Genomic DNA, 13,068 nt, shown 5'->3' with positions numbered 1-13,068 from the left:
CTCCACTCTAATCAGAAAAGGAAGATTCAGGGTAAGACAATATTTCACTCCCCAGACTTTGAAGAGTTTCTACGTTTGTCAGAGTGGCTCTGAGTCATCTTGCTGATTGCTACAGGATTACAATGGGGACATTGCACAAGCCTGACCCTTTGCAGGAAAAGTTTTACCCCCACCTAAAGAAGTTTTGCTTGCTACTGAGTCATTGCAATCCAAATCTCATAATTTGACCTTCTTTCTTCTAATCATTTACCAGATAGCTAGCTATTTTAAGGGAACTGGTGGGGGGCCGGGCAGGGAGGAGTGTAGATAAAACATGGCTCATCCTATAATGCATTTATCTAAGAAGTGTCAAAGATACGGACACTGTAAACAGGTGAAAGCAGAATGAAGGCTTTTGAAACCTGGTTGCTCCTGCTGCTGCTGCTGCTGCTAAGTTGCTTCAGTCATGTCCGATTCTATGCGACCCCATAGATGGCAGCCCACCAGGCTCCCCCGTCCCTGGGATTCTCCAGGCAAGAACACTGGAGTGGGCTTCCATTTCCTTCTCCAATGCGTGAAAGTGAAAAGTGAAAGTGAAGTCTCTCAGTCGTGTCCAACTCTTAGCGACCCCATGGACTGCAGCCTACCAGGCTCCTCCATCCATGGGATTTTCCAGGCAGGAGTACTGGAGTGGGGTGCCATTGCCTTCTCTGTGAAACCTGGTTAGTAGAGATAAAGACTTCAAGGTGCTGCGCTTATTTGCCAAATTAAGGCTGATTTAGCTACAGAGTCACGAGCCAGTGCTGAGGAGTGGGACCCTGGGCTGAGCGCGTGAGTGACTTGTGGCAGCAAGAAAGGGGCATGGGCTTCCCTGTGTTGCACCCAGTAGAGAAGCCGCAAGAAATCTGCTCTTCTGTCCTACCACTTAGGAATATCCAGAGGCTGAAATGTTGACAACTGCAGGCTGCCGCGTGGTCCTGTGAAGGAAAACCACCAGCAGCTGTCTGAAGCTGGTTTTCCTTTATTAACACTTGGTTAATAAAGCCTCTACATGAAAGAAACCAGCTGAAAACCCAGGCTTTGCAACAAAGACTTTAGTGCAGGCTGGGAAGGATTACGTTTTTTATCAATTTAAGAACGCCTCTGTGTGCCTAGTGTGGACTTTGGGGTTCTGGGATCACACTGCGGGGGTGGGAGGCTGATGCTGTCCTGAGTGGGGCATAGTCTCTCTTCAGTCCTGAGGCCAGATTGACATCTTAGCAAGCTGCGTGAAACCCACATTAGGCGAGTGTGGGATCCACGCTCAGTTGGGCAAATGGGATTGGAAGGACAGAGAGACCCATGGGAGAACAGTCCCTTGAGACCATGGCCCCAGCTGGCTCGTTTTGGTATCCTTGGCATCGTGGATTTGTCACATAAGGCAGGGGTGTAATTGGTTAAATTTCCAATAAAGGTTAACTCTACACTTTTATTCCCTGGTGGCTCTGACAGTGAAGACTCTGCCTGCAATGTGGGAGACTCAGGTTCGATCCCTGGGTTGGGAGTATCCCCTGGAGAAGGGATAGGCTACCTACTCCAGTTTACTTGGGCCTCCCTGGTGGCTCAGAAGGTGAAGAATTAACCCGCAATGCAGGGACTCAGGTTTGGTCCCTGGGTCAGGAAGATCCCTTTGAGTGGGAAATGGCAACACACTCCAGTATTCTTTCCTGGAGAGTTCCATGGACAGAGAAGCCTGGTGAGCTACAGTTCATGGGGTCGTAAAGAGTCAGACATGACTGAGAGACCATCACTTTCACTTTGACTGGGCCATGGTGCCCAGATATTTGGCCAAACATTGTTCTGGATGCTTCTGGGAGGCTGTTTTTTAAAATTATTTATTCACACTTTGGCTGTGCTGGATCTTCGTTGAGGCTTTCTCTAGCTGTGGAGCACAGGCTCTAGAACATGCAGGCTCAGTAGATGTGGCAAGCATGTAAGGCTGCTTTGGGACGAGATTTATATTTAAATCAGTCAACTGAGTAAAGTAGATTGCCCTCCATAATGTGAGTGGGTCTCATGCAGTCAATGGAAGGCCTGTAGTACAGAGTGCTAACCTCCCCTGAACAAAGGAATTCTCCAGCTGACATACTTTGGGCTCCACTTGCAACACCAATTCCTCCTGGAGATCTAGCAGATGGTCTTCTGGCTTGAACTGCGACTATTTCTTAAATATCCAGCCTGCTAGTCTTCCCCATCAGATTTTGCACTTGCCAAGCCCCCATAATCATGAAAGCCATTTCCTGAAAATAAATCTCCCTGCACACACACACACACACACACACTCACACACATCTCCAATCTGTTTCTCTGGAGAACCTTGACTAATACAGCACTTTATAAGCTGACAAACAAGACTGAGATGTAACAGATGTCTTCATGACTTTTTCCAATCAACATCATAACTGAGGAGTGTGGACTGAAGGGGCGAGAGCCCAGAGTCTGAAGTTGCTGGGTTTGGTTCCTGTGTGAGCGCTGTTCCTTCCTAGCTCTCTGACCTGGACAGGTCACCTAAGCTCAAGAAACCACAATCGTTCAGATGACCAGAGCATTGCTAGTCCATGGTATTAATATACTGGTTTTCTATCACTACTGTAACAACTTACCATACTTGTGCTAAAAACAACATAAATTAATTTTCTTACAGTTCTAGAGGTCCGAGCTCTCAAAGTTAGGTGTCAGTAGGACTTTTAGCAGTTTGTGTCTCTTGCTTTTTTCAGCTTCTAGAGGCTGCTTGCGTTCTTTGGATCACAACTCCTTCTTTGTACCACCCCAACCTCTTGATTCCATAGACACGTCCCCCCTACTCCTCTGATCTCCTGCCTCACTTTTATAAGGACCCTTATGATCACATTAGGCCCACACAAATAATCCAGTACAGTCTCCCCATGTCAGTATCCTTAGCTCAAGCACAACTGCAAACTGTCTTCTGGGCTTCCGAGGTGGCACAGTGGTCAAGAGTCTGCCTGCCCATGCAGCAGATGCAAGAGATGCAGGTTCAATCCCTGGGCAGGGAAGATCCCACTCAAAATATTCTTGCCCGGAAAATCCCATGCCTGGGAAGATCCCACTCCAACTTTCTTGCCCGGAAAATCCCATGCCTGAGAAGATCCCACTGCAATATTCTTGCCCGGAAAATCCCATGGAAAAAAGCCTGCGCCTGGCAGGCTACAGTCCATGGGGTCACAGAGAGTTGGACACGACTGAGAGACTGAGCACACACCCACACAAAGTGTCTTCTGGGTACAAGGTCACACTCACAGGTTCCAGGGATGAGGATGTGGGTATCTTTGCAGTGGGCATTACTCAGCCTACCACAACCTGGTCAGGTGAGGTCAGTGGTTGGTACCTGGTTTTTTTGGAAAAGTACTTGACCATTTGGTGAACACAGAAAGTTGCAGCAAAGAAATGCTTTCTTGGCTGCTAAAGAGAACAACGAAAATTCTGCTCTTAGAATCACCATAGAGTAAAGCTTCCCCCAACCTCAAAAAATAAAAATAATATATAAACATGTTTTTTACAGTACGCTGGTTATCTAGTTATGCAGATCTAGCAAGTCTCCTGCCCTGCCAGCTTGACCAAGTACAGCTGATCCTCGAACAACACAGGTTTGGAGTGCAAGTGTCTACTCAGGGATTTTTTTCAATAAACATTTCAGTACTACATGATCCACAGTTGGTTGCATCCATGGATGTATCGATAGAACCACAGGTATTAATGGCCAACTGTAAATTTATAGGTGGATTCTTGATGGCATGGGGGTCTGCGCCACTAACTCCTGTGCTGTTCAAGGGTCAGCTGCATGCTGTTCAGTCTCCTTTAAAGTGGCCTTTAGCAGGACTTCAAATCTTTTAAGATGGACCCTAACAACTCCCTCAAAATGTATAATTCAAGTATCAAAAATCCGCATCACCACCCGCGTTCTAGAGAACGTCATTCTGATGTAAGTTTCAGAACTGTGCTGCTCCCTCACATGCTGGGTACAGCTTTTGAGAGCATCAGTCACTTTCAGTACTTCTCTTTTGGCCTCATGGGTAGCTTTAGGAAAATTCCTAGACTTTCTTTTTGGTGTATTGATGTATTTTGGGTGCTGTGAGGACTACTGCCATAACCTTCACTTGGCTTACTCTTAGTAAGAAAACTTCATTTTGACCCACAGAAAGAGGAGAACATTGAATGAATCCATTTCCAAAAATCACCCTGATTGTTCAATTCAGTGATCAAAAATTGTTGCTGGGGAGTCTATAATTTCAACCAGCCAACGAAGGCTCATGGTCTGAGCCTGACTGATGGTTAAAAGGACTCACTTAATCTTGGGGCCCCAGGTTTGCTTCCTCTCATCTGGTGATGCTGCCCTCCTAGGCATTCACCTATTTTTAGGCACAAGGGCTTCAAATAAATACCCGAGACTTGGTTTAGAGCTCAAGGATGATTTATCCTCCCCATTCCAAGGACATTTTACTATACCTAATCATGCCTCCTCCCCTTCTTTATCTTTACTTTGAAACTCTTATTACATATCTCTCTGGAAGAGTACTTGGTCAGTCAGTCCAGTTCCCCTTGGTAGAATAACCCATTTTGAGATCTTTGGCTCCATTACTTCACTGTCCATTTCTGTATTTTCTGTTTTTCTTTTTAACGCTTGACTTTACTACTGGAGGAAGAACGTTTTCCTTTCTTTCAGCTTCAGGTGAAGTGCCATCATGGAAAAGGAGGCCAACAAAGTCACAGCTCCTGTCACCAGATAGGCAAGGGCTAAGAAAAGGCTACTGCCTCCACTCCACGTCAGGGTAGAAAGAACAACTGCTTTTTGTCCTTGAAACCTGCTCACGGGAAAGTCTAAGGAAAGAAAATTTGTTAAGGCTCTGTCTCAGCACTTCTCAGCCCCACCTCTACACCTAATATTGCTGTTTTTGTTGGTAATAAATGGTTGACTATTCAATTTCATTTAGCCCAATCTTTACCAAGCAGTATGTTTTATCTTGCTGGAAACTAAGTAAAAACAAGCCTTCCCTCTACATAGTTGTAATTTATGAAATAAACTGACACAAATAGATCTGAATGACTTACAGATAACTCAATAATATGAACAAATATAGTTAATTTACAAACCCAAGGAAATGAAGAGCCTATATAGACAGATTGTGCAGCAAGCCAAAATTTGTGTTTGTGGATCAGGACACCCAGGGTAGGCTCAAGTCCTTTAGAGGCTAAGGTTTAAATTTGTACCTCAGGGAAAATTCTTCAAGAGGCGTGTAGAACAAAAAAGTAGTGAGAGAGATGGCAAAACATTTTTGGTGGTGTATTCAAGTTTTGAAAAGGCCAGCCTCCCTCCCTGCTAGGGAGAAAGTGTTTGAAGTGGCTTTGCTATCATTAGCATTTGAATGATGTCATTTTGATTATGCATGTGGCCTGAGGTTTTTAAACATCTGGTGCTTTTTGTAAACCAAACTAATAAACAAATAAAGGCTTCTCATAGCAACGGCATTTCCCAGCAAAGCTCTTAAAAGGCCTCAAATCACTTGGCAACATGCTATTTAAAGGCACAAAGAAACTTGTTAGGAAAGCTAGTTTGCTTTCTTTTCTGTCAAAATTCCTCGTGGTCACTAGGTCCCTGGGCTCCTTGGGTGCAGGTCCTCAACTAGCCCTCTGATTCTTTTCTCTCCCACTCCCCTTGTTTCGTTAAGAGGGTCTTCTCCTCACACGGGATCAGTGGTAGAACTATCTGCAGCTCAGACTTAGTTCTCTACATATTAGCCAGGCCGTGAGGCTGGACGGGTAATACTCACACTAGGGTTCAACATAGGTGGTATGAGCTGAAGCTCAGGACTGAAGTTCTGTTGCTAAAGATTTAGGTTGGAGAGTTGTCAGCATTAAAAGTTTACTGTGAATAAACACATCCAAGGAGAGCATGTTTCACGCAGAGAAACAGTGTCTCCTTTGTTTGAAAGTGGACTCCCTCTTTCCATCAGCCTTAAACTCACTGCAGTGCCTTGTGAGAGCACCAGTGCCCAATGGGCTTTTTTCCCCTGTGTCTTGATTGCTACCCTAACTGCTTTACTGGTAGGGTCATCACAGAAAAAGCTGATGAGAACTGAAGGTCCAACTTGAAAGACTACTTTGAGCAACTTTCAGTCTCAAATTTTCTAGGAGGGAGAGAGAGGGGTGCTGAAATCCTATTGAAAAGGTAAGGTTCTATGGCCTGGTCTTTGATCTGTACACACAGAGAGCAATTTCTGACTTTCCTTTGCACAGACTAGCATTAGAGACCATGCTAAAGGAACAGCTGAAGGCAACCATACTCCTGGTCAGTAAACAAAAGGAGGCAATAAGCCAAGAGGCAGAGATGGTGTCTCTTCAGTGGAAGTCTCTCTGCCCAAGGAACATCCCCACTCCTGTGTCAGGGAGGAAACCTCTGCTCTAGGACAGAAAAGAAGAAAAGATGGAGCAGGGAACTGGAATACATATCATCATTCACTGACCCAGGAGTGTTTCAGTCAAACTCCTCGAGTGGTAAAGAAACAAAAGAGGTGGAGAGTTTGGTGTTCAGATCCTCCAGCCTGCTGGGGGTCGCCTGAAAAACTCCAGTGGCCCTGAGATGCCAGGGGGGTGCTGATGCCTGATGGGCTGACGTCTCAAAACTGTGTACAAGTCCTGGAAAGACCTGCCTCTGGGAGAATTCTGCCTCAGAGAGAATCAGGAGGGGACTTGAAACCTAAGTTTGAAGACCAGAGTTAGTACAAATTATATTTAAAAAAAAAAAAAAAAAAAAAATATATATATATATAAAGATAGTGTTTGGTGTCATTTTGAAGTTAAGAACTTTTTGTTCTTAAGTCAAGAGTGACATTTACATTTTTAAAGTAACTGAGAACACTCAGAATCTCATATTCAAGTATGTCTCTTAACATGGGCCATATGTCCACAACCAAAGCCTTGGAGCCTGCTAACTGGCTTCGTACCAGTAGAGGAAGAGCACGGCATCCTCAGTGCAGAGCTGGTGGTGCAGCTCACGTGGGCTGGAGGAACCCAACCTGCTCCCTGAATCCAGAGCTTCTCCCTAGGCCCATGAGACTTCTGCCTAAAATAAAAGGTTCTACCATGGCCCTCTCAGTTTTCATTGTTTTTAGTCCATACTCAAATCTACTTCTTTGTAATCCTATCTTTATTTCCAGGGTCCTCCATGTCATCCCATCCTCTATAATAGGCTTCTCCTCATTGTTTTAGATCTCTAGGCCCAGTGTTACTTAATTTTTCTCCTAGGGAAGAAACAGTCCTTCCTTACTTACCCATACCTGCTTACCTAATGTTGCTACTGTTACTCCTTAAAAAAAGTGCACATTTGATTATATATAAAGCAGAGACAAATAGCTATGTGGTGATGGACTGACAGTATTGCCTATAAGGTAAATATGTATTTCTTTTACAGTATATATAGATTTGATTGGAGAATAGAGAAGTATAGAATGAAATAGTTCAATAACTAGTATGCAGATGGACCCTGATTTTCCCTCAGCCCTGGAATAAAAGGATACTGTAGTTTATGATGAAACTATAGCTACCAGCAGGTAAGCCTTCGGTAAAATTGCCTATTCGATGGAGTCGGCGGTATAGTTTCTTGAAATTGGGAAAGGCGGCGGTCCGCATCCACACAATGAAGTCATCATTGATGAAGCCGTTGTTCCCTGGGTCCTTTTCATCTAGTTCATAGACAGGCTTAGGCCAGTTCGGAGGCTTTGCAGTTCCTGTGGAAAGTTAATAATGGATGTGGTTGAGAAAAACCATCTATCGCCTCCAGTCTTTCTTAAAATGTAGAGAATGAAACAACTTTCATATTCTTGAGGAATTGAAATGACACTTTTTTTTTTTTTTAAAGTATGTGTGTGTAAGCTACATGAATATGCAACCTTTAAAGACAATGATTATAGGGCTTCCCTGTTGGCTCAGGAATAAAGAATCCGCCTTCCAGGGCAGGAGACACAGGTTGTATCCCTGACCTGGGACGATCCCACATGCCACGGAGCAACTGAACCCATGTGCCACAACTACAGAAGCCCTCCTGCTCTAGAGCCTTGCTCTGTAACAAGAGAAGCCACTGCGATGAAACGCTTGTGCACTGCGTCTAGAGAGCAGGCCCTGCTTGATACAACTAGAGAGAAGCCCGCTTGCAGCAATGAAGAGTTTTGACTTAGCGCAGTCAAAAATAAACAATTATATAAATAAAATAATAAAATTTTTAAAAGATAATAGTTATAAAGACTCCAAGGAAATGTCGGGGGCAGGGAATGCTGATGATACTGTTATAGGGTTAAAAAAAAGCAGAATATCATATTGTATGTGTATTATTTATCCAACTATGTGCTGTGCTGTGCTTAGTCACTTAGTTGTGCCCAACTCTTTGCAACCCCATGGACTATAGCCCGGCAGGCTCCTCTGGCCATGGGGATTCTCCAGGCAGGAATACTGGAGTGGGTTGCCATGCCCTCTTCCAGGAGATCTTCCCAACCCAGGGATTGAACCCAGGTCTCCCGCATTGAGGGTGGATTCTTTACCATCTGAACCACGAGGGAAGCCCATATTCAACTATATTAAATGCATAACAACGCATTGAAAAAATAGGTACAGCAAAATAATAGTGGGGGTTGGCACTCAATGAGAGCATCATGGGTAATGTATATTTTCTTTAACTTCACTGGTAATGTGGAGAACAAATTAAAACAAGATACTGTTTCACCTCAAAATGGGCTAATATTTAATGAAAAAAAGAATGAAAAACACTTATGAGGCAGTGGAAATGGGAATTCTTATACAGAGCAGATAGATTCATGGATTAATGACATCTTTGGTAATCTAGGAACAAGCAGCAAAAGATTAAATGTATTTTGCATATATTTTAGCCCAGGAATTCTACTTCTAGGACTGTATTCTAAGGAAATGATCATGGGAAGTGCATGAAGATTGCATTACATAGATATTCCCTGCAGACCTGCGCCTAAGAGCGTGAAGTTGGAAGCAAGGAAGAGGAATTGGTAGAAGGGAGAAGGTGGAGAGCAGAGGTGTGGCAAGCCTGTTCTAAAGCCAGGAAGCCTGGTGGGTCTGGGAGCGGGTGCTTGGGCTGGAGGGCTGGCGCCTCGAGTCCAGTCTGCTGAGTTTATTCTCCTCCTCTACTTCCCGCTTTACAGTGGCAGCCATGTCTCTCTCCCACTGGACAGCAGACTCTTGAGTTCAATGTCTTCCTCATTGTGGTTTCATTGTCATTTAGTCCAATCCCTGGCACATGGTAGGTATTCAATAAATGCTTGGTAAAGGGATGAGCGATTATGATGAAAGTTGACAGAAGTAAAAAGCATTCTGAATTTTGAAACAGTCAACAAGAAGTTGTTCAGTGAGCCTTTCACTTCTATAAAAATGGTTCTACTATTTGTAAGGAACCATTCTTTCTTAACTCTGACCACTGACTATTTTCTCTTAAAAGAAACACAGTCTTATTTCTAAGCATGGGCTATAGTGCTTATAAAGGCATGTGCTAAGTTTGGTTGGATTAATCTGCTGAATTCTGTTTGTAGACTTATACTTCCTCTGGAAATAACCCTTTGCTGAGAAACTTCCTCTCCAAAAATTGTGGAGACGTTGGCTGTCCCAAAGACTTCAATGGTTGTTGATGGAAGAATTTTGATTGACATTGAAATTGTCTTTGGTGCCTGCATGTGGTAGCTCATTGGTCAAGAATCCACATGCAATGCAGGAGACGCAGGAAATGTGGGTTCAATTTCTGAGTCTGGAAGATCTCTTGGAGGAGGGCATGGCAACCCACTTCAGTATTCTGGCCTGGAGAATCCCACAGACAGAGGAGCCTGGCAGGCTATAGTCTATGGGGCTGCAAAGAGTCAGACATGACTGAAGGGACTTGGCAGGCATGCCTGCACATGGACCACACACTCTCTTTATTTTAGCCAGAGCTCACGCTCCAAGACAATGTATCCTGTGGACCAACGACATCCAAATCACCAACGGAGTGAAAAATGCAGGTTCAAACATGCCTTTCCTTACCAACCTCCAATCCCACCCTATCCCATGTCTCCAGAGAGTGTGAGAAGCATAGTATAGGAAGAACCAATTTCTTTCATTTTCCAAGTTCAGCTGGGTCCTTGGTATCCCTCCATTCACTCAACAATAAGCATTTCTTGATTGCTCACTTGTATCAAGCACCAGGGATTTAAAATTGTATGAGATCTAATCCTTTTCCTCAAGGAATTAACATACCAAATGGGAATGACAAGCATTCAGACAGATAATTACAGACAAACATGGTAACTCCTACAACAGAAGTTAAGAACAAAGTGCAGTGGGAGATAGCCAAGGATGCTTTATGTTACATGGCTGTGGTTATGGTAAGACAAAACAATAGCATGTTGCCAAGGTCCTTTCTAGGAGTTTAATTACAGATACAGTGCGCACACCTGCCAGTTTGCCTAGGACAGTCCCAGTTTATGTCTGTTGGCCATTATCTCATCTGATTTAGCATTTATCCCAAGCGAATAATGTAAGTATAATTTCATCCTTCCTATTCTAGTCATGGTCTTAGCTAGTAGTGAGAGATACCTATATGTGGTGAACACGAGTACTTACTTTAACATGTTATTGATGAAAGATAACCAGAGGCTTTCCACAGCAGAACATAACATATCCCCATGACCCTTGCCACTGTTTCACAGTGCAGCCGGTTAGACCACAGCCTCTGTTTTAATCTGTGTGATGTATTAATATGAAGCTGCCAGGCTGCAAGTCATTGGGCTTAGTAGGAAAAGTGGGATGTTGCAGTTTATGTTGCATGGACATAGTGTGAAATACAGATAGTGTGAAAATATATAGTGTGAAAAAAATATAGTGTGAGAATAGTGTGAAAAACAGATACTGAGCAGCCTTGCTGAGAGTAGTTGGAACTCTCTTGCAATAGCGTTATTTATTATATGGTGTAAAAATATAACTATTTTATTGTTCAGTATCCATTTTTTTATTTGCTAGTAAATTCTTTTAGCTGAGAAGAGCTAAAAAACAAACACACATGTTCAATGAAAAATTAAGTACAATTTTTTCAAGGAAGTAGATGAATGTGATACTTGCAATGTTGGTTAACATTTACTCCCTACCACAGGAACCATCATGATATCAATGATTAGGTGAAAATCAAAAGATATAAATCTGCTGAAGAATATCAGAATCTACTTCAAAAGTTTGCACTTATTTTTAAAAGAGTAAATTCAGAACAGTGCTTTACCTCATGTAGCTACAGAAAGTTCATTTATATACCATTATGTGAACATGACTTTTCATTTAGATCAAATACGTTTCTGTCTAGTGTCATTAAAAAATGTTTTTTTGTAATCAAAGGAAAGTGTTAATGTTTGGGCTTTGTAATCACATAAAGAACCTTGTAAACGGTTAAATGAAGCCAGTTTTACATCAGTCTTTTCAAATGTATTCATCTTTGATTTTTCATGTAATCAAAGCAAAGATTTTCAATATTCAATACTGGAAGACAAAAATTCTGACACAGTTATAAATATTGCTATAAATTCAGTTAAAATATTCAACAATCAAGTGTAAATTTTTTGGTCTTATAGTGATAATATAAATGCAAATTTGGTAGAGTACAGGCAGAGTAAAGAAAATGTTCTTAGTAAATTAAGAAATTTATGGAGAGATGGGGCTTAAAATTGGTTGTGAAACATAATTAATAACTATATCCAAACAAGCTATAATATTTTGTTAATCAAGAGAGCTGTAATTATGCAAATTAAAATGTTTTTTTTATAGTCACAGAGAAAATGAGCTGCGAAGTTTTTACAATGACGAAGATGTTAAAGAGACGGTTCAGCTGGTAGGACTTGGGGTCTGTCTTTGCTACACATCATCAGTCAAAATTTTAGAAATCTTTGAGCCTTCAAAGAGCTATTTTCTGTATCAAATGATGAGTCCTACAATTAGCCTGAACTTTTTCTTGGTAAATGAGCCCTCTAACTTTTGGTGAAATTTTATTCAAAATAGCTGAAAAGTTTTAGACAAAATATTCTAAATGTGGAATGCCAGAAATCTTAGTTTATGAAGGTCTGCTGCTAAGTCACTTCAGTCGTGTCGGACTCTGTGCGACCCCATAGACGGCAGCCCACCAGGCTTCCCCGCGTCCCTGGGATTCTCCAGGCAAGAACACTGGAGTGGGTTGCCATTTCCTTCTTCAATGCATGAAAGTGAAAAGTGAAACTGAAGCCACTCAGTCGTGTCCGACTCTTAGCGACCCCATGGACTGCAGCCTACCAGGCTCCTCCGTCCATGGGATTTTCCAGACAAGAGTACTGGAGTGGGGTGCCATTGCCTTTTCCGTTTGAAGGTATAGTTAATTGTAATTATCAAAAATCAAGTTTGCAAACAAGAAGGTACTGAAATTTACCCCTATGAAAGCAAGGGAACAATTTAACATACTATATAATGATCATATCATATAATGATAGTTCAAAATGTATACAAGATTTAATTTTTAAATTCTATAATTGTGCTTTGGAAAATCTCAACTTATGTGAAAAATATTTTGATGGAGCTCCTATTTTAATAAGATCAAATTTTCTTCTCGATGAGAATTAAATGATACCCAGAAAGTCTAAGATTTCGTACCATCTAAAACTAGTAACACATTTAAAAAATCATAGAAAAAAAAATGAAGTGAAGAAAAAAAAAAAGACCTTGCCTATAAAAACATTTGGGTTGCGATACTAGCATATTCTAATACAAAAGAATTGAAAATGAGAATATCCTCCATTTAGTAAAATGACTGTGAGCGTAACAGGTATCTCACCACCTATAGATATTTTCTTTAAAAAAATATGGCCAAAGGAGAAGGATCAACTGGAGGTGCTACAGTTGAAAGTGATTAACCATAAAATGCGCTTCAAAAAAGATTGCGGCGCAGACAGGACAGGGTCCGAAGAGGACCGCCGGCGGGGATCTGCGCGCCGGGAGCCGGGTGCGAGCAGTGGAGCGGCGGCTCTCCGCGCTAAT

At 42.3% G+C, this 13,068-nt stretch overlaps 1 protein-coding gene across 1 annotated transcript in view; it reads right to left on the bottom strand.

Annotated features, from left to right (window-relative positions):
- Positions 1–3,203: 3,203 nt before the first annotated feature.
- LOC113902746 (cell cycle control protein 50C) overlaps positions 3,204–13,068 on the bottom strand; it is a 28,663-nt gene continuing 18,798 nt past the window's right edge. The window contains exons 7-8 of the mRNA XM_027558156.1: positions 7,551–7,760; positions 3,204–4,854 (exon numbers count right to left, since the gene is read on the bottom strand). Coding sequence (XP_027413957.1) covers positions 4,667–4,854; positions 7,551–7,760 — 398 coding nt within the window. The 3' untranslated portion in view covers positions 3,204–4,666. The remainder of the gene's footprint in view (positions 4,855–7,550; positions 7,761–13,068) is intronic.

The sequence above is a fragment of the Bos indicus x Bos taurus genome, chromosome 1 (genome assembly GCF_003369695.1).
Source record: "Bos indicus x Bos taurus breed Angus x Brahman F1 hybrid chromosome 1, Bos_hybrid_MaternalHap_v2.0, whole genome shotgun sequence".
Classification (NCBI taxonomy): domain Eukaryota; kingdom Metazoa; phylum Chordata; class Mammalia; order Artiodactyla; family Bovidae; genus Bos; species Bos indicus x Bos taurus.
The sequence above is the reverse complement of the archived record's forward strand: the minus strand, read 5'-3'. Positions and strand labels throughout refer to the sequence as shown.